Source organism: Phlebotomus papatasi, chromosome 3 (assembly GCF_024763615.1).
Source record: "Phlebotomus papatasi isolate M1 chromosome 3, Ppap_2.1, whole genome shotgun sequence".
In the NCBI taxonomy this organism is placed as follows: Eukaryota; Metazoa; Arthropoda; class Insecta; order Diptera; family Psychodidae; genus Phlebotomus; species Phlebotomus papatasi.
In genome coordinates this window covers 15,208,504-15,231,301 of record NC_077224.1, presented here as the reverse complement: position 1 = coordinate 15,231,301, position 22,798 = coordinate 15,208,504, and the positions used below count along the sequence as shown (strand labels likewise).

The 22,798-nt window shown below is 31.9% G+C and overlaps 2 protein-coding genes across 11 annotated transcripts in view; one reads left to right on the top strand and one right to left on the bottom strand.

Moving 5' to 3' along the window:
* The window catches only part of LOC129807828 (voltage-dependent L-type calcium channel subunit beta-2), a 130,985-nt gene extending 111,194 nt beyond the window's left edge, over positions 1-19,791 (bottom strand). For 4 of the 8 annotated variants that reach the window (XR_008752330.1, XM_055857368.1, XM_055857369.1 and 1 more), the window contains exons 1-2: positions 19,493-19,791; positions 18,708-18,967 (exon numbers count right to left, since the gene is read on the bottom strand). Coding sequence is in view for 7 of the 8 variants with exons in the window: in XM_055857368.1 (XP_055713343.1) it covers positions 18,708-18,803 (96 nt within the window). In the remaining variant the exon portion in view is untranslated. Of the gene's footprint in view, positions 1-18,707 lie in introns of all 8 variants that reach the window. The other 4 variants (XM_055857363.1, XM_055857372.1, XM_055857375.1 and 1 more) reach the window with 2 other exon arrangements.
* The window catches only part of LOC129807826 (protein abrupt), a 169,800-nt gene that overhangs the window by 61,940 nt on the left and 85,062 nt on the right, over positions 1-22,798 (top strand). For all 3 annotated transcript variants that reach the window (XM_055857352.1, XM_055857347.1, XM_055857361.1), the window contains exon 3: positions 14-58. The gene's annotated coding sequence lies outside the window, so the exon portion shown is untranslated. The remainder of the gene's footprint in view (positions 1-13; positions 59-22,798) is intronic.

Below are 22,798 nucleotides of genomic sequence, written 5' to 3'. Positions count from 1 at the left end.
TATATTTTGACAGCTTTCGACTTCTTACGGATGTGCAGCGCCTCCAGATTTAATTGTGGTAAGTAATAATTTGACATTTTATACTAAGGTAGACTGCCCATACTTCCAGAATTTGTTTTTGTTGAGAACTCGAGAATATTTGCCGTACAATACTGCCCCAAAACCTGTTTTCTGGTGTAAATCTTTATTTTTGTACTAAAAAAACAAGATTAGTTAACATTTTGTTTAAAAAATCGCAGTGTTCGTAACTGCCCCTGTGCCCGCTGTGCGCTGCTAACCCAGTTTCCCCTATTTTGTCTAAATGCTCAATTGCACTAATAATCTGTGGAAAATGCATCTCCTGGTGCAATTGTGTTGAAATTGAAGAGAATTATTCCCAAGAGGATTAATTCTCCTGGAAAGGAAATCCACAGTAATTTCAATTTGCAATCCTTGCAGAAAGCAAAGCACAAATCGCATGAAGAAAAGAAACAATTAATAGTCATTCTCGCGTTCACAATCATCATCGTCAATCAGATCTGAAAGAACTGTTAAATCTGATTAATTTATTCGTTGGTCAGAGATGAGATTTTTTTCACCTTTACCTGCTAAAATCAACACAAATAAAAATTGTCCATTGGAGACATGAGATATTATGGACTTGTAGGAGAAAAAAATCTACTTGTTACTTTTTTCAAGTACAACGGAAAAAAAATAATAACAGAGAGAAACAACTTTTTCCAATGTGGGACCGTTTCAAAGAGAAGAGCTTACTGTCAGTAAAACTCAAAAACTATCTCGCAACCAGTTCACATTTTGTGCTCTCATTAAAAACAGTTCCTTCTTTATTCTCAAATACATTTTATGTTAATTCCAAATCGCATTTCATTACACCTAAATCAATTGAAAAATCCAGATACAATTTTTTCCAACGTTGTTTGATTGAGAGCTAAAAGTCGCCAGAGGAGAAATTTTTTGTCTGTATAGATCAAAGACAAAAAATGTACTGATAGTTTATTTCTTAATTAGATTAGACATACTCTAAGAATTACTCATTCTGGATATGTAAATACATATTTTAAAATGGTTTGGGTTAGCCTTTTTTTATTTAAATAAAAGGAGAATACCCAAGTGACAAATTGTTATTCTAATTCTCTAATGACTCATTTCTGGAAAAAAATATAGTTAAATAATTAATTTTATATGGAATCATAAGTATTGTGAGTTTTCCCGACATGTTTTAGTCAAAAATTTGACTCACAAATGAGATAGGAATATGGTTAGTAATATTACGGTAATTTATATTACTCTGATATTGAGTAATACAGAAAGACTAAAATGCACTATTTTCACATTTTATTTTTGAAAGAAAAAGGTGTTTGGAACTTGACAAAGTGATTTATCGTCTTTACTTTTTATAAAATTACTCTTATTATGCATAAAAAATAAATAAAAAAATATACACATAAATTTGACTGTAATTTTGAACACCTTTCTTGTAATTTTGGACATTTTGCGTGTAATTTTGGACAGCTAATCCCCCTGAATAGAATGCTCGTTGTCGTCTATTTCAAAAATTTAATATATCAATTTTTCTTTCTGTTTGTAAAAAGGATCCGCAGGATGTTCAAGGTATCCAAAAAAAATTAACAAATTTTTTATGTGAATATTTTCTAAAAGTGTAAGTAGTTAGACGAGACACGCAATTCCTTAATTATTCCAAAACGTTCTGTGATTTAATCAATGTCTTTGTTAAAATGCTTGGTTATTGTCCTACTTTACCCTCAAAGCCCTCAAAGTGTTTAAAATTACAAATTGTCCGAAATTATGAGTACTTTCCCTATATGCTTAAATTTTATACCATAGGTTTCACGTAGCTCTTATTTTTGCAATATTAAATAATTATATTAATAAATTTAATTTATTTAAAACGAACAATAAAGAAAGTATAATAGTATTTAGAAAAATTTATAGGTGATATCCTAATGACTTTTGGCAAACTTGTTAAAGAGGATATTACTTAATCTTTTGCGTTTTTATTTTGCAAATAAAATTGAAAAATTTATTGACACTGCACAATAAGACTTGGAAAATATGTAGAGCCAAAAAAACTGACTAAATCAATTCAAATACTAGTATTATAGGCATTGTGATATTAAAAACCACGCGAAATCTTTATTTCATTTAGTACACGCATGTTCTAAATGAACTAAATATTAAGATAAAGTAATACATTGCTGTGTCCTTACTAGGGTAAAGTGATACAAGTTGGGCATAGTGTTACAAGTTGGACAATTCGCCGGTACAAGTTGGACAGGGATTTTTTTCTTGATAAATACACTCTTAGAAAAAATTAGTTCGTACAAGCTCATATGCAGTTATTAGAACTATAAAATATAGTAAATATAGACCCAACTATATATTTAGTTTGGGTAACTAAATGAAATAGTTGACCACAGTTAGTTAAAGTATCCTTTGCATTTAGTTATCACAACTAAATCAAAATAGTAATGCAGTGCCCGCTCTCTAATCCGGATCGCCGTAATCCGGACGAGTTGTCGACGGTTACATTTAAAATAATTTTTAGGCCGTGTATGCATGTATGTTCAGCAATGAAAATGAATTATCCTGTGATGTTTTTGTTTAATAAATGAAGTATAATAGCATAGAATTCTCTACTTATGTCTTTTTAATCTTCTTTAAAACTTTTATTCTAATTCTACAAAGAAAACTTGTATTATATTTGCGAGACGTTGAACAAATTCAAAAAATCCATCCGGATTACGAAGCGGACATCTGTCATATTGTCTCCCAATCATCCGGATTACAAAGCGGGCACTGTGGGTACTATAACATATTAGTTCCAATTACTAAATAAATGGGGTTGATACCCATCTTATTGGCTGTAATAACTATATCATATTAGTTGTGGTTACTATATAGCATTCATTGTGATGCATATTTCTTATTAGTTGCTTAAAATTCGAAAGAGCTTCAACGCATTACTAAAATAAAAACCACTCTTTACTATTGGAAAAGTAGTCATAACTTTATGAAAATATAGGCCCATCTATTTACATTGGTTGTGAGAACTAAAAGGAATTAGTGACCAATATTAGTTGGGATAATGATTTCATTTAATTAACACAAGCAAATATAATTGTATGAAAGCATTATGAAATAATTGCCGCAACTTATCCACGTAAATATTGTCTTATATTCTCACTACTAATAAATGTATTATGAGTATAATGTTTTGAGAATATAAGAACTATTTTAAATGGATTTGATAATAATCGCCCGAACAACTAATTTTCATTAGTAATCACGTCTAAACTTTTCTAAGAGTGTACAGTACTAAATTTTTTTAAGCACAAGGAACCATATTACAAAAGTAAAGCATTAAAAATATACAAATTAAAATGAAGTACTAAATTTATCAAGAAAATAAGCGCTGTCCAACTTGTACCACTTTACCCTATATGCTTTCCCATGTTTTTCTTCTGAGTCAACCTGTATTGTATTTTAGAAAAAATACAAATTTTTAGATTGCAATTAGTACATGAATTAGTACAAGATTATAAAATGAAGTAGATGTGAAATTATATGAATAAAAAATGTCAATTATAGAAAAAAATAGTTACAGCTTGGTTGCACCAACCCTTGTGAATTTATGCAATTAATTTACATTTATTTTGTTAATATAGATTTTATACATTGATGTACTAATTGCAACTTGTTTGCTCTTCAAATCATTTGCCAAACAAAGTGAAAAAAATCACAGTGCAGGCTTTTAAAAGAAATTTTTTTTAATTGAGAAATGCTGCAAATCTAGTACAGGCATGTACTAAAATGCATTCTAAAAATATAAGGTAAATATTGTATAGTAAGAATGTGAAAACATATTTCCACTAAATATAAATCAAATTAAAAGATATATATCTTAGCAAAGACTTTGTTTAGAACAAAATTATTCTTTAGTTGTTCTAAACAAAGTATCTGCTAACATATGTATTTTTATCTTGATTCATATTCAGTATAAATATGCTTTCATGTTCTAACTTTACAATATTTTCCTTATTATTTTTCGAATAGATATTTAGTACATGCATGTGCTAAATTTACAACATTCCTAGATAAAAGCGTTCTCTATGAGCTTGCACTGTAATGTGTTTGTTCTCATTTTGTTCACACTATGACAGACAAATGATTGTTGTATTAAGATTTTTATGTAATAGCACAATTAGATGCATGCTCTGATATTTAAAATTTTGACCAGTAGGATAAGATGGGATAATTTGGAATGAAGGTCTAATTTGGAACTATGAGATTTCCTTACAGTTTTAAATCGCAAAAGAAGAATCCAACGATGAAGTACTGAGTACTTCTTCGGTGTTTTCTTTTGCTCTTGGTCCATCTGAAACACTGAGAAACTCCCTAAATTCCAAAACTGACATGATTCCAAATTACCCATCTTACCCTATTATTACTTACATTAAGTATTTCGTTTAGGAGAGATCAATTAGTTAATTTAATTGCATAGGAGGGTTGTTCTGTTTTAACTGTGACTATAGTGTACAATGAGATAAATTTGCTCAACAGAATATGACTGTGATATATTTTTTAATGTGTTTTTTAAAATTTATTCTTAAACTGTTTTTTGCCTTTTACTGATCAAGAGTAGATGGATATTTTGCATTCAGGGCCGCTTTGCCATTGCGATACTTTTGCCTTCTTTAAGCTAACAACGAAGTCATAATTTGTACTTAACCATCAGACATCTTCTAAGAATTCCCAAATAGCTTTTTAGTAATAAATCGAAGAAAATAGGGGATGAAAGAGCCTAATTATAGAATATTTTTTTATTTATTCAAATGCAATAAGCTTAGTATTATGTATTGTCTTTTAATTTCTTCACTCTCAGAGTATATCTTGATTTGTTTTTATTGCACAAGAAAACAATTTTAAAGAGTAGTTTTTCAGCAAACCCTGTTATTATGAACAAAATTATTTAAATTTAAACATTAAAGACTGTAATTCGTGAATGAACGTGTTGTAGATTACGAGATACCACCATGGTATTTTCTCTGACCATTTGAACAACAGCAAGATCACTTTACGAAATGTGAACAGAAAAGGTCGCTGCAGCATTAAAAATAATAAGAGATACATTAAATTCCGTATGTTAGTGGGAAAACAATGCCCGAAAAAATGTGGTGTGATAATCTCACAATTATTTTTAATTTTATTATGACAATAATTCTACTTACTCAGAGGGGGAGTGAAAACCATCTAATTAGCAGATAATTTATATAATGCAATCAACTATTAATATCTTGAACTACATTTCATGATATACATAATTTACCTTGAAAATTTCATTTAGGGCATTTTCACGTGGGCTTTTATTTTGGGAATTTCATTACATATCACCATCATTGTCTTTTATTATTTCTTGCAATGTGAATTGAAATTGAGGACTTATGCTTCATTTGGTGCGCAAAAAGCAACTTATGTTGGAGTCGGTGACTCTTCATAGTTTTATCTTTAGACATTTTTGCCGGAAACTGAGTGAAATATAAGACATTATTGAAAATGACGAATCTACATTTTAAGTGGAAGAGGCTGGAAAGAAGTGTATGCTCATCCTAAACAAATACAGAAAATATAATTGTGCTCTACCAATCTCGAAAATGCATTTTTCGCCAGCAATATTAAAAAAAAAATAAGCATTTTTGGTACACGAGGGAATAAATGAAAAAGATTAAACTGATTTTAAGGTAGCTTTTTCTTTGAAATACAAATTACAAGTCGTAGTAATAGTTACAGTATTTGTAGTATTCGTTATTACCCAAGTAGCATAGATAGATCACTGCATAGATAGGAGTTGCAGAAGATAGATCAGATAAAGTATGATGTTTATTGGATTCCAAAAAGCAGTCAATAAACGGTCATAATGGCGTCATATTACGGAAAAAGCAGTATAATGTCAGTCATCAAGTGGGTAATTTTGAGTCAGTATTACCCTGAAATTCCTCATAGCTCATTCCTTCTTACGTATCAAACAAGTATTTGCCGATATTTTCCAGTAACGCTGAATAATATCCGAGATAAATAAAACAATATGATACTGTGAATTCGAAAAGTAGTGATTATCGCATTTTTTCATTAAGAAAATTTGTTCTAAAATTTATTTGCAATCTTTCAACTCGATTGTATAAAACGGATCTTCAGAAAATTTTCATGAATTTTTTTATCATTGGAAAGATCTTGGGATTTCCAATAAAACTGAACTGATTCCAATCGGTTTTAACCGATAATGCATCGCTTCATAACCGATAACTAATTTTTATGCGAAACTCAAATATATTACTCCTAAGGTAATTTAGGAAAATATAAAAAAAATAGAAATCGGTTGTGAACCTGTAAAGAACCCTTTTATGAACAGATTATTAACCGTCCAATCCGCAAAAAATTACTCTGACTGAAAAATGGCTGGTTTTTGGTGTACAAGAAATGGTCAAAAAATTACTCCTAATTGGAATCTTAAAAATTAGTCGTATTCACGTCGAATTTTGGTCACAGCATTACTCAAGATTGAATTAGTAATATAATCGTTATTTTACGGTTATAAAATTTACTCTGTCATGAAGTAACAAAAGCGACTCCAAATGGTATTTTTCCGTACAAAAAATGGCGCTCCAAAAACAATGCATTTAGCGTCCTTCTCTATCGCATAGGTACGAAATCGACGTACGCACTTTGAATGAAGACGTCAAGTGCACTTCACAACTTTGTATTGTACTACCATCGGAGACACTATTTTCTCAACAATTCTTCACATTTTCTATCGTTTTCTACTACGTTCTATGTAAATTTCTCCAATTTTTCCTTAATTCACTACCCACATTTACGAAGATTTTTGCCGTTCGACTACTGCTGAATGAGCCATCCGACATGTCGAAAATTTTCACACTGGATGGCAACGACACAAAAAAATCTTTTAAAATTTTCACTAAATAGGTCTTTTCGACACAAAATTTTGATCACAGAACACTCCAGAAACTGGAGCAAACTCCTGGGCCACAAAATTTCATTTTCCAAAAAAATGTCCATGTATTTATAATTCAAAACACTGCCTAATTTTCGTTTAATTTTTGTCGGCACTGTCTTTTTATGAATCACAATACACTTCTCTACCGGAGGAGCTCTTACTCATAATGCACAATATAATATTATTGAGAAAACACGCGAAGATATCAATTACTTTGCGGATTTACAAGATTGAGTAATTCAGTTTGCCATTTGATAAGTGAAATTTCCCGTCAGATACAGTAGAATCTCGCTAATTCGGCTCTTTTAAGATCGTGCTACTTTTTAATTCGGGCAGCGGTTGCATTTGAAAAAAGTGTGTTGTCATTTGACAAGTTTGATTATGATTATCAAATGAATCAAATATGCTCATATTTGGCATGGTTTGTCTTAGTTTTGATGTGATTTTGCATTATTGAGAAATTTACATGCAATTTACGTTATATATGAGTGTGTAAACTCAATATCTATATGCACATGAATAAAAAATCGTTGCATTTCAAAAAGTTTGTCGCCAGAATTTCTGTCTAATTTTGCAGACATTTCGGTCCCATATGCCCGAATTTGAGAGAGTCTACTGTATACCCATTGAGGGGAAGATTTATTATAGGGACACTGGAAGTCACTGGAAGTCGGCGTCATATTTTAGTCGTGAGCGAGTAATTTCAGAGTTATTATGACGCCAAATGACTTCCGTAATTACCGTCATATTATTCCTCACTTTCCGTCATTCGACTCTATGACGACCGTCATAGGACCCGTTTTTGGAGCCCAGAATACATACATCCAACGGTAATTTTACTCCAAATTGCTATTTGGGCGGTTATGAACCAATAGATAATTTTCGTCTAAAAATCAATTTTATTACACTTTAAACTATTTTGGGGGATCTTTTGCGTGAATTATAAGTCGGTTTAATTCGGGTGAGATCCACTAAACGATGATGCGAAAGTATTTTTGAGGTAATAGCATCTAAGTTACGAATTCGAGCACTCCGTAAAGCCTGGGACGCTCTTCCACTCCCTTTTTCTTGAATAAAATTTAACGCCATAAACAGATTGAGAAGCTAAATAGCATTATTATATGGCTCAATTCTATTTAAAAATAGGAGAAAATTCTAATTTCAAAGCTGCCTCACTTCCCCCTAATTGAAGATCTCGTGATGAGAAAATGGTTCGTGTAAGAAGAAAAACTTCTTTCCTAAATTTAGTTTGTCTTTAAACGATTTTCAATTCAATATGGCTTAATGTAATCAAATAATTCTAAATAGGGGTTGAAATGAAACATACTGAGGGTTAATTTAACACAATTCTCATGAAATTGAGAACCTAGATGGATTACTTGTAATAAACTTTTCGAATTATGAATATGACTCACAGTCATATCCCGATCACTCTTGAGTGTATATGTTTTTTTGTCAAAATATTGCAAAAGAGCAATAAGAAATCCTTCAAATTAGGTAACTCATAAAAATAGACAAAGAGTTTAATTTACGACGCAAATTGGCCCGAAGCTTAAAAATCATATCTACTGGAAATTTTCTTTCAAAGATGATATTGACTATAAATGTAAATTGAAGAATTAAATGACTTTTTCATTCAAATGACTCAAGATTCTGTCTTTTGAATAATGCGGGATAAAAACATGTAGATAAAATTAAAAAGCCGCAATATTGCAGAGATTTATTTTTTTGTGAAAGTTTTAAATTTTATTTATTTTTTTTTGAGATGTTTTATCGATTGTGCAATAATAATTTTTAGTTAAATACTAAATTTGCAGAGAGATTAGCATTATTTATAATATGAAGTAAATTTTGGAGTTGTTTGGAGTACATGAGGGCGGGATAAAAGATGAAGTATTAGTGTTTGCAAAAGGGAATATTAACAAGAATTGTATGGTGTAAGAAGTTCAACATATTACATCCTCTTTTTTCTAGAAAAAATATTGTTTGGAGGATTTATTAAAGTAATAAAATTTCCAATTGTCGCGCATATATCACCAATATATAAATGCCACGTAAGACTCCTATTTTTTTTGAGGTGTCCAAATGTAATTTAAATGTAAATTTTTTCGGGTAGGTATATCTCGCTCTCTTCAATTCCTATATATCTAACTGTGCATTTGAGCGGCTCGTTTTCGTAATTTCTTGTTTTCAAGATCTTACTACATAAGTATACGAAATAGACAATTTTTTATTGAGATTATAGCTTTTTCGGTAAACGCAGAGAATTTTCCATAAATTTCACATACAATAAAAGTAACTATATGTAATCAATTCCTCACCACACAAAGTGAATTGATTAGCAAGTCTATGGAGATGCCGTGATCTTAAGGAATGTCTCTTCATTTGATGGGTTATTTTTTCCCAAAAAAAAATATCTTTTTTCTTTCTTTCTCTCTCATTGGAAGAAAAGTCCCATCTTACATACAGCATTTCTGTCTTATATGAAAATTACTGAAAAGAAATCCATTTGCATATATTATTTGAAAGATATGGAATTAAAAGTACGCTCTTGTGCCGCTTATTTTTCGTTGCTCTTTGCACTGTTTGATGTCACTTTGTGAGAAATTATACATCGCTTTTCGTCATCAACCGTTACCACTGAATATTATTTTAATTAGCTAACACTCAATAGATGAACCACAAATTAGCCAAAAAATGTGCAGGAATTCTCTCTGTGAAATCAATTTAAATTTACTAGAAACAGATTATAATACGGCTTTCAAATGCATTTTTTTTAAAAACTCAACTTGAAAGATAAATGTCACATCGACCTCTTACTTTTTAATTACTCTTCAGAGTTTCCGTTTGCAAAGGATGCTGGTTCATGCATTTTATAGAGCTATTAATATTGAAAAATGCCAAAACATTATTAGTTAATTTAGCAATAAGCTTCACGTACTAAAGCAAAGAGACAGAAAATCCCATTTATTCTTTTTTAAATATTCATCTGGTTTAGTACAAATAAACCTTATAAACTTTATGTACAAATAAATCATTGAACAAAAATATAAATGATAATCATTAACCAAAATGGTTTACTCCTACGGACAAAATTATATGCAGAGAATAATAAAATTATAGGAACGTGGGGAACTCTGTATTACTCATATACTTTAATTCTGAATTTCATTAGGATTGCATTAAAATTACTCCCAGTATGTGTTACTTTAACACCTATTCAGAATAAGTTGTTCAATATTTGTCTAAAAAAACATACAAAAAGTTTTCACTTTGGCAGAATAGAGTTCTATCAAAACTCAAAACAGGAACAGATGCAATAGTTACTCTCCTACACTCCTTAACCCTTAATGGACGATTGGGTCACCGGTGAGCAAAAAATAAAATTTTTCCTATGGCCATATAAGTGGTGTTTTGCTCTAAATTAAAAAGCGACAAAAAATGATTTATTCTAACCCTCGATTTTTGACCCTCTTGTCCTTAAAGGGTTAAACGTTAGATCATTTACTCCTTAACCCTTTTAGGACGAGTGGGACACCGGTGTCCCAAAAACAATTTTTTTTTACTATAGAAAGTTGTTTTGTTCTCAAATAGTCTGAAAGTTTGGTTTTTATTTTTGGACACCGGTGTCCCACTCGTTCTTAAAGGGTTAAACGTTTAACATTTTAATCGTTTTAAAGGATTTCAGTAAGGATAAAAGGTGACAAAGCATCCCAAGCTTTGTGAATTGCTCGAATTCGTTACTTAGATGATATACCTCAAAAGTACTCTCGCATGATTTACTATTTATCTGTTATCAACCGATTTAATGCGATTCAAAAACAGTTAAAACATCTCCTAAAATAGTTTTAAGAGTAATAAAATTGATCTTCGGACAAATATTACTATCGGTTCATAACCAGTTGATTGCCTGTTCACTACCGATTTGAACCTATTTACAAAATCACTCAAAATATTGCCCCAAATACACCTCAAGAGTAATATAATTGAATTTCGTATAAAAAAAATAGTTACCGGATATGATCCGATTCATTACAGGTTCAGAACCGATTGGAACCAATTCAATTTTCCTGGAAATTCCTAGAACGAGCCTAAACATGATACCATTCGGATGAAAAATACCTTCTATAGAGCCATTTTAACCTTTGACTTTGAAAAACCGTTATTAGGAATGTTTAAACGATATTTTTGTTTAGGGACGAAATTTTCGCCTCGGTAATCTCTAAAATATTTACCCTTTTAAGAATTTCCCTAAAAGAGTTTTCTCCCCAGAAATTATTTGAAATTACTACAGTTGATTCGGGTGACTGCCCTTTGGGGGTCACTGTTCTCTGTTGTACGTAAGCTTTTCTTCAATTTTAGAACTTAAGGATGGACTTTACCGATCCGATCTTGAATATTTGACCGGTAAAGATTATAATTAAGTTCTTGCATTAAGGAAAAGCTTACGAACACCAAGGGCAATATAACCCCGGAGGGGAGTCACCTAAATCTATGGTACTCACAAAGAAACTCCTTCAACTAGAAGTCGAATTTCTTAATGAAACTTCGTATACTCCCTAATTCGAACCCAAGGAATTTTTACCCAGGGGAATTCTGTAACACTCTGGCAATGCCATATTATAAATTGGGTTCGAATCTTAGGAGAGCTTTTTCGAAAATGCGATTCTGTAGCCGTGACATTGTAATTTCAGCTCACGTGGCATTGTCAGAAGTCACATATTTGAGATTACTGGCAATTCAAATGACAATGAATTTTGTTAAACAAATCAACCAAGACGTACTGTATTTTCATAAAATCATCAAGTACAGGGATTTCATTAAAAATTCAATGAATTGCATTTTCGAACTCATATGATATGACAAAAAAAGCTCAAATGGCATTGTCAGGTTTCGAACTCACGTGTGACAATGCCGCGAAAATTACAGAATTCCCCTACTGTTCGAATTTCGAAGTGCTCAAGTGTAAAAATGTGTTGGTCTTCACTTTTTTGTGAGGAAAAACACAAAGCTACGACGTTTATTGTTTCTGTCACATTATTTAATTACTCCATAATCACATAATAGACTTCCATTTACCTTCTATCCAAGATACTATTGGAGAATCAAAATCTACTTGTGTTTGCATCCATTAGATCTGTTCAGTAATAACGTTTCGAAGAGATAAAGCCAAGTCAAACCTATTCGAAAATCGACCAGAAGTATTAAGTGCAAGTTCACATATTCTCCGATTTAGCGTTGGCTGTTCTTCTATATCGGATTTCAGTTTTTCTTGACATATCAAACGTCAACAGGGCGTAAACGTTTGCTATAAAAAGTGAATTTTGTGTAGTTTTTGTGGAATTTCAGAATGCCAGAATTTTTGAATTTCAATTTCATTCAAGTTAATGTTTTTTTGTGGACCGAAATCACTATTGTGCAATTTGTCGGATTAAATTTTCGAACTTCCAACGGGTTTCTAGGTAAGTTCTCTCTGATATACCTTCGAATCGGTATGGTAAATATACATATAAACTGCAATAGCACAGAGCTCTCAAATCTTTGATATGCATGATCAGACCATGAGAGGGTTGAATTGAAGATGATACCAAAGTTTTTGACCTGATCAACATAAGGAATAATCTCTCCGTTAAGGAACAAGGGTTACGAAGTAGAAGATATTAATTTTTTTTAGATAATGATAGCTTGAGACTTACGTTTTGGTATTCAAAATCCAAGCCGAATTTTGATCATATTAAATCTCATTCTGAACAGATCCTGTCACCAAAGTTATAAAATTTGACATATCTCATTCACAAATTTGATTCAGAAATCTCTTAAATTAAAAGACTAATAGAAGAAATCTGTAAAATTGAATCACGTTAATTATTTGACCACTCTGAATAAGAAACGAATAACTCGCATTAGGCAAATTTTACAGGAAAGCGATTTGAAGCTGAGATTTTATATGTAGAGTATATAGGATTGTTGAGATTTATTAAAATCTCTATCACTTTGAAAATAATTAACTTTCAAGTATAATATTTACCAGGGAAGGTAGAGGGTATAAAGAAGTATCCAAAAAGCGAATAAAATGATTTTTGTGGAAAATCTAGTTGTTCAACTTATACTCTGACAAGTTGATATATAGTTTACTTTCAACTTACGACAATATTATTCATTACCTCGATCAAACGGTAAGAGATCTTGACTTTTAGTCTTCGGTACTGCCCCTCCCCCATCGTGAGTAAATTTTCATCTAGATCAACAAAGATTTTTTTTTTCAATTACACTTTAAGAACCACTCTAGAGAACTTTCGACTTATAACATTTTCGATTATATAAAGCCAACGACTTCAGTTCATTCCCTCTATCGATTTTTCAATGTCAAATATTTATGTCCTTTTAAATTATTTTATGTCCAATATGAATTAAGTATGAATGTAAAAGGTCAAAGTATTCGAAAGTGCGGACTTCTTAAGCAATTTTCGATTTCGGAATGGTTTTACGATAATTTATGAATGAATTTAATCGGTAATAAACCAGTATGCACCCAAAACCGCGCGGAAGGATAATTAACGAAGAGTTCTATCTCGTTCAAGCATTCCCTGATAACTTACAAAACAAAAAATTTCAATATTAAATAAATATAGTCTTCACATTGAGAATATGGTATTATAATCGTTATCATATTGGGTTCAAATCCCAAATTATTTATAAACTTTTCATTCACGACTTCTTAAATTACCTTTGAATGCAATAAGTTTTAGTATGGGGAAATGAAGTGAACATGAAACGTTTGCACAAAACGATTTGTATTTAGATACAATTTAAAATGAAATGTTACCATTATAAAAAAATGACAGAAAAGAGTGAGAAAAGGGGGGATTCCAATCGTTTAATATTTGGAACACATAAATAAATCTTGCGATTCTTGTGTTGTGGACAAACACTTCAGCATAAGCTCATCTAGCCCATTATCTCATCCCATTCATTTCAGTGAAACATCAAATATTTTTAACCATAATAAATTGCTTCAGTAAACAATTGAATAGTTGTGTAGAAGCTCAAATTCAACCTCAGGCTCATTTGTCCACTTCATAAGTATTCAGTTACATTACACTTTTCTCTTACATTTGAGACCGCCGCAGACAAATGGTAAATTTTGCTTCTTTTGGCTGCTCTTTTCCATTATGATTGGTCCGACGAAAGAATATATAAATATATATATATATATATAAAAATGAATTACTCTGATCTCAAGCCTTCTTGCCATTGTTCATTGGATGAGATGTTCGTTTTTGAACAATAATGAATGGTTTTGGGATCATTGATATGGAAAGAAAAAGACAAATAACAACTTAACAATTTTTAATTGCATGAATTTTTCCTACGTGAATCTCCATTGAGGTTTATCTTGTTAGAAAAATATATACATATCGAACATTGTGGACTCTAAAGTGCTTTATACAATTTAGATGATCAGAAGAAAAAAAAAGAAGGAGAAAGAGACAGGGGAAAAAAGCTCTGGTATTGGTTTAAAAATGGTCAAATTAGAAACCGAAGAGTCACAAAAATCCGAGGTGAATGATAGAAACAAACTCGATTGAGACTCTTGTCGGCTATAAATTTAATTGAATCCGGTTATTTAGTTTCTCAATAACACATAAGTAATAATTATACATCATTCACCCAGGCCAAGTGTATTCTCTTGTGATTTTTTGGCCAGAAGAGGTGGAGGTAGAAAGAAAAAAAAAATGTAAAAGAAATTTAATGAGAATCGAACATTTTATGGTAATAAGAAAAATAAATTTAAAATGCTGGTGGAAAAGAGTTTTTGGAATCACAGTTTCTATATGGATGCAGGTGTGGGTAAGAAGAATAGTATTTAGTTAGATATAATAGAGGAAATATGAACTGTTTAAGATTGTGATGAGCTTTAATCTATCTTTTGAGTCTAGCCCGTACAAGCAAATCTAATTATTTTAAACAAGAAGGGCTAGGATTCCGTAAAATGGTGAGAATTAATACCATAAGTGCAGGTAACTTTGTCCCCTGCGAGTGGCTTTGATCCCCTCCTGTTCGCAAGCTTTTCTTTAATTCTAATGTTTAAGAACAGTTCTCATCGATCAGACATGGTAGATTGGATCGGTCAAGTCCATCCTTCAGTTCTAGAAGCAAAGAAAAGCTTACGAACAATAGGGTGTCAAAGTTACCCGCACGCACGGTACAAAGTTACCGACACTTACAGTATAAGAGACTGGGGCAAAAAGTCACAAATCGAAAATTTCAAAATTAAATATCTTCCAAGATAAAAAAAAAAGATAGCGACTTAAAATTTTTCCATAGATAGCCTCTATAGACCTTCTTCAATGTCGTAAGGCCCAAAATAGACACAGGGATCGGCTTGAAAAATGAGGATTGGTATCAATATACTCGGGGATCATCTCAAAATTTGGGAGATCAGGCTGAGCGTCTAAATTCATGAGGTCTAGTGAAATTTACGAAGATTAACGACTATTTTTCGAAATGTCAATTAAGTGAAAAAACATGGAGAGTTATGTTACGCAATATTCCAAATTCTTAAAATGCATTAATATTGGATTTATGGCAAAGTCAGAGTGCTCCTATCTGTATGAAACATCCATTGATATTGCACTTTAGAAGTCTTTCAGCATTCAAAGTGTGGACATTAAATAGAAATTTACGCTGAAAACGCTAAATCCTTGGATTTTGCCTTTCGGGATTTTAGTCCTTTCGTGATTTTGACGTTCGGGATTTTGGCTTTCGAGATTTTGATATTCGGGATTTTGGTTGCCTCCGGAAGTTAACATAGGGTGAAAGGAACGTCTATTGCCACTTTAAGAACTCGTGTCAGCACCTATTGACACCCTACTCTGTACCATTTGGGATACGAAATTTGAACATCACTGTTTATAGTAAAATGTATGTTACAGAAAAAACGTTATATTACTTATATTTTACTAGATACATTAAATAATTTTCAACATTTCGACAAAAGTGTCAATAGGGGTTCCCTGTCGAACAGATGTTCCTCTGACCTTAGTTAGGATTATCCTTTTTAGGTCAAAAATATGTGCCGATTTGTTTTCTAACATTGGTCCATTTTTAAGGCAATTTCATAATATCACGATTGAAAAACCCATCGTCCTTAATGAGACTTTTTACTTGACATAATAAAATATTTTTTTAAGGAATTATCTTTTGCAAAAATCAATTAAGAAAAAGATTAGAATAATTCATAAAAAAAACATTATTATATTATATTTTTGAGCGATGATCTAACCGGTATGGTCGATACAAGCTTTACTTATCTTATATTTCTAAAAATAAATTAGCATATTTTGAAACTAATATATATGTATATATTTTATTATTGTTATAAAAAGGCTTCAGTCTGTTAAAAAAATTAAAATATTAAATTTTTTTTATTTTCCCATTTTTTGAAATACTTATATTATAAAAGAATTGCTTTATCTTTCATTCTGCTCAGAATTTTAAAATTAGAAATTGATATACTAAATTGAGGAGGACAAATCGCAATTGTTTGGGTGTGTATTGGCTTATTTCTGACTTAAACTTAATCACAAAAAAAGCTTAACCCTCTAACAATTACCACGTGTCAAAGTACGCATCGAACGCACTTTTAAATTTACTTTCAGAAGATATATGAATAAGATTATAACTTAATGGACTAAATCAATTTTAAATGAACAGAAACTTCGTAATCGTTGCAAATATGATTTTTGTGATGACCGTCTTGAAACGGCCTTACCCGACAGAGGGTTGAATTTATATTTTGATTTCCGTTTACAATCAATTCAAACTTTCCGGAATTTTGGGGATTTCAAAATGCTTTTTAAATAGATATCTATAATCTTTACTAGGATTTGTTGAGAAATTGGAAATTTAAAAAAAATTGAAATTTCGCGGTACGTGTGATAGAACCTATGACCTTTAGCAATATAAAATTGTTCTATAAACTTTTAATACCTCAAACTTCATATCTTGACTAGACCAAAATTTAAAATTCTAATCTTAAATGTTTAATGGTGAAAGATTGCCAAGCTATTCTAATCAACTATCCAACAATTTTATTAAAACCTAATTTTATATCTTTTAATAAGCATCACTAATTTTTCAACTTTTAATTCAAATTATTATATTTATACTCTTGTTTTTTGATTAGATTAGCTTGGAAATCTTACTGCCTGTTGTCTGACTGACCTAGTCCCTATTAAATGTACAACAAATTATAAAACCAAAAATATAATCACTGTTTGGTCCTGGGGGTTAGGATCAACGCTGAGACGGCGATGGAGGCAAGAGGGTGGAAAAAAAAATCAATTATAAAGGTTTTAACATTAAACTTGAATAAATAACACTCCAAAACAATAAAAGAAATATATATATATAAGAAAAGACAATGGGCAAAACAGTCCAACCTTTCGCCACAAATGAGACCTATACCATCGGATAGGTATTGGCAAAGGTAACAACTTTTGTCCCGGGACCAACCCCAAAAATATGTAGAAAAAGCACTAAAGCATAAAACATATGTATAAGAATTGTAATGATTTTTTTTGCAAAACTCCTTTTATATAATAATAGTTAATCGTATATTGGTCCTTTTTAAGATAAATTTATAAATAAGGACTCTAAGAAAATTTTCTTGGAACAAACCATATCTTTCTCTCTTCATTTTTCCTGCAATTTTCCAGATCTTCCTTATAAATCTTTTACCATATCCTTCAAATTCATAAAAAAAGGATTGTATCTAAACAAATGTCTCTTATGCAGTGATATTCTGATTGAAAAAAGAGTTAAAACCTCTAAAGATCGCAGAGTCCTATAATGCCCTGTAATGTAATAATAATCTTATAATCTAGTAATATAATCCTGTAATGTGCGATGGCATTAAAACATGGCTAATTTATATGGGAGCTACCAGATGGAGGACTCAAAGGGAAAATCTGAAAATATTTGCTTAAAGCTTAAGTCATATGTCGACTTTGACCCGGATTTCATTAAAATCGGTTAGACCGTTTTCGAGTAATAAACTGTCAAACAAAAAAAGTCGCCGGAATTGTAAGCTGTCCGAAATTTGGTACATATACCCTATGTTGCACACATTTTGAGTTCTAGAGTAATTCTTACGAATATATAGAATCTTGTAGTTCTTTGGTCTAAAAGATAGCCAAAACGATTAGTAGGAACCTATATGTATTTTAAACACAATGTATTGGGGAGTCAGGGACTAAATTAGCAAATCAAATTTTAATTGATTAAACTAATAAATACTTCAATAAAGTGAAGTTTAAACATTATATTTCCTAAGGCAAACTTGACCGTCTCATTGCCTAATTTAGTCCCTGGCTAATTTAATTTAATTTTTTAATTTTAATTATAATTTAATTTTTCAAAATTCTTTTAAAAAATAAATGTGATCTGTATGTAAGTTAACTATGCCCTGTTCGTCCCTTTTGAGTATTGGAACTTTGAAAATTATTTTTATAGACATGCGTGAGTCAAACTAATTCGTTCTAAACCCTATCAATAATTCATAATATCAGTTTGAGTTGAGTAAAAAATTCAAAATACCCTCCAAAATTGCTCTAATTTCCCCTATACTAAAATTGTTGGAGAAGTTAATAAATTTAAAGGGAGTAATTACCTGGAGTTGTAGAGCTTCTTCGAAGCCGTTTGGGAAATCCTTACCGTTGTTAGTGTCCAATTGGGAGAGAGAAGTGGCCAATTGTCTCACATTCATCCCCCAGAACAGGGGTCAGAGACAATTTATTTAATTCAATTTTTTGTTGCACTTTTCAGAAATTCAAACACATAGCACTAATGAATTATTTTTCGTTTTTTTTTTTTTTTGGTAAGACGAGGCACTGAGAATTTTCTTTTTTTTTGTTATTTTACACGAATCCCCTGAAAAGAGGTGTTAATGAAAATTAATGGACTACAAGCTTGGGCTCTAAAGAGGTTGAGATTGTGTTTTTTTTGGGTGTTACACAGTTTAAAAAAAAAAGAACGTAAATGAAGCAATGAGTAAATTAAAATGTAGTCCTGGGAGAATTTTCAATGGGGTGTGTCATTGAAATATTTTTCCCATTAACCCTTCGACTACTTAGTGGGGTAATTTTGCAAAGTGCATGCATGTAATAATTAATTATCCCACCCACTAATTGGAGTGATTGTATCTGACCTATGACCGAAAAATGCCCTCTAAAACGTTCAATGTATAAGATTTTCAGGACAATCTCTAGCTGGTGGTTCAATTGGGGAGCTTTCTAGGGCAGAGGAGAACCTCCAACACTTGGGTGCATTCTTGCAAGGGGCATTATGTAATAATGTAATTTCTTTTCTTTTGTATTTTTTTGAAAATAATTTCCCAACGGCCAATAGGTTATCCCTATAAATTTTTATCACTTCACAAAACACTTCGGTACTCACTGTTCACAAGAAAAATCTTGCAGTAATTTTTGACCCGGATTCCACGCCAAATCAATTCTGAGGGTGGTTCTTTTACAGAGTTGATACACAGAATTAACCATCTACCACCCACAAAACAGCTTAACCCCCCAAATGTGCGGGTTTGAGGGTAAGGAGAACGCACTATACAATATTTGCAATCAACACAGGTCTGTGCGGTGGCAATTAGGTTTTTGGCCCAACTGTGGCTCTGATAAGTCCTCAGCGTCTCTATCGACACCGTGAAAAAGCTCTACCACTTGTCCAGACGTTCCAAATTGTGGAGCACATGCGGTGAACAATACAGATGAAATTTATCGCGACTGCGCCTTTGGCATCCCTATCGATCGGTCACACATGACACTTGGGGCTCTTCGGGGTGTGTTTGTCCCCATTGAAATCATCCCCAATCATTTTGCCATGTGATTAGAGGTTAACAGTCATATGCGAACTTAAATACCGCGAGGAAATTGCTTGATAAACTTTCAACATCAGAGTAAGGTGTGGTTCTCTCCCCTTTTTGACTTTCTGTTTGTCCAAATAGTTTTGTCGTGAGTGGAAGTTCTCTTTTTATTTTGCATTGCTATTGACTGGTGGAGGGTTTGTCTGATAGCTTCCAGTGAACTCAATGTCCATGGGGATTTTCTAAAACCAACATTGTGAATGAAGTTTAAAAATTAGTGAAGAGGTGACGTGGTTTTTGCCACAAAATTTAATAGTGTGATAGGGGACTGTGGGGTAGTTTCAAGAAAGCACAGTTTCAATTATTGCGATTTCTTTTCCTACCCCTTTTGAGAGGGATAAAGTAAACCCCTTCATACTACTAAAGCAGTATCTGAGCTCTATGTTCTCCAAAATCATTCACTGAGAGAAATCCTAAAAGTTAATTTAATATTCCGGAAATGGTAATTTTACCCTACGATATCCGAAATCTTTGTAAATATTACCTTTCTTATGTGTATTAGGGGTTAAGGTTACCCTTTCAAATGCTAATTTTACTCCTAAGGAAGTGTAAATTTAACACGAAAAATTGTTGACAAATCGTCGGTTGCATCTACCTCTGTCATATCTGCATTTGTTTTGTATCTGCATTTGGTGCAAGTTACAATACAGACGTCCCCTCTTTCTTGAAATACTGACACAAAAGAAATGTAGATACGACAGAGGTACACTGAGAAAAAAGAGAGGGTGCGATTAACTTTTTTTCCTTGGGGCCTCGAGTGGGTCAGTGGATAGAGTAGTAGCTCTATGACTGCGAGGTCTTGGGTTCAAAGCTGAGCAGCAGCAGAAAAATATTTGTCATGCCATATCGGCTTTGAATTCGTCCAGTGAATGAATGAATAGTAAGTCAATGGTGCATATTGACAAAAAAGTGAACCGCCTAAACAATAGAGGCTGGTACGAGAACGAGTTTCGATGTGAAAGTGGTACTTCAGTCGATACAAATATTCGCTGTCACTGATCCCAAACACACACCGAGAAGGGATGCTGTGACATAGTAACGGCACTGACTGCTCACAGAGCTGTGATATAGAGCGGCTACCCGTATCGGGGGATAAGATAGAATAGGAGTGGGGAAGCATAAGGGGCCCAATTGGTGGCCTGGATGCATCGGAATATCCGAAATGGAGAACTGACCCCTGGCAAAATCTTATCTTATCTTAACTTTTTTTCCTGAGAACTTTAACACTTTTTAGGTGTAAAAATATATCAACATTTTTTAATGTTAATTTTACATCTTTTTAAGGGTAAAATTAACATGAAAAACGGTAATTTTAACCCCCAATACACCTAAAAAGGGTATTATTTACACCGATTTTAGATCAATACTGCAGGGTAAAATTAACATTTTTCATTGAGAGTGACTGAAACCTAGATCATTCATCTCGTTCACTCTCACAGGAAATTTTGAAAATATATTTACAAACAAGAGTTATTGTGCGTTGAGCATTATTCTGGATAAAATATTGAACATATACAGTTATATTAGCAAATAAAGAAATAACTTGAAAAGTCGTTAAGTTGTTTGAAGCTTTAATGTGCTAAACAGTTTCCCGAAACATCACACGTTACCCTAAAGTAAAAAAAATCCTTAATTTTATATAAAGAGTTCTGAATTTTTTTACCACTACATTTTCAAATATATCTTTTTATATTAACTTATAAAAATTTTCTCAGTGTAGGTAAATGTCCATAAAAGTATTAAAAATCACTGGTCTTCATTAACATTTTTTTATAATGGCCGAAAAGAATTATCACGTGGTCACCATAACGTCAGAGCTTAAACATTGAACTTATATCTCTTTAGGTATTTTTTAACCCTTTAAGGACGATTGGAACACCGCGGTGTCCCATAAAGAAAATAATTTTTTCTGCTAACCTAAAGTTATTTTCTTTCATACCTTTGTACGTAATTGCAAAGTAGAAGGTTGAAGGAATCTAGGGTATTTTTTGCAAGTCTACAGCTATTTGCTATATAGTAAATTTTTAAGTTCAAAAATGGCGAATTTTTATATTCTCATATTGAAAATTGATTTTAAATTTTTTTTTATACTTCCAATTTTTTTTAAGCAAAACCGTTTTAGAACAAGAAACTACAATCCTCAAACAATATTTTTCTTTAAAGTGCAAATTATCTGTCATTGGTATCGTCAGAAAAATTACTTAAATTTTTTAGATAATTTTGTCCCTGTCGTTCGTAGAGGCAAAAAATACACCAAATGTAATACGTTTCACAAGTTTTGCCTATCGGTTTCTTTTTTATTGCTGATTTTCGGTCAGTGAAAACTGTCTCGTCGTTAAAGGGTTAAACCTATTAAATTTTAGTTCTTCTGTTGATTGGGGTTCCAAAGACTTACGCGCATCGTATTCATGACCTAATGTAGTGCCTATACTCTAGTCAAGCGATGCTACTTGGGTACGTGCTGGGAGAAGTTTCTGGCAAGCTCCGGAAATACGTCTCTATTATTGTTTATTGTTTAATATAATGCTTCTGAAAGACAACAAGAATATTGTTATAATATTCTAAAGGGTTATTAAAGAGTTCTATTATTTTTTGTGTTAAGAATATAAGAGTCCTTCAGAATAATTAATTATTCTAAATCTTAAACGACACAAAATATTCATTCTGTAGAGGAGACTGAGACAGGATTAGTGTGGGGTGTACTGTTATAGTTTTCATTAGAAACAGTAATAGGTAAACTAAAGTTTATTTAAAGTAAATAAGTCTATTTCTATTCATTGAAAAACTGGAAATACTTCAGTCTGATTCAAACATGATTTTCACAA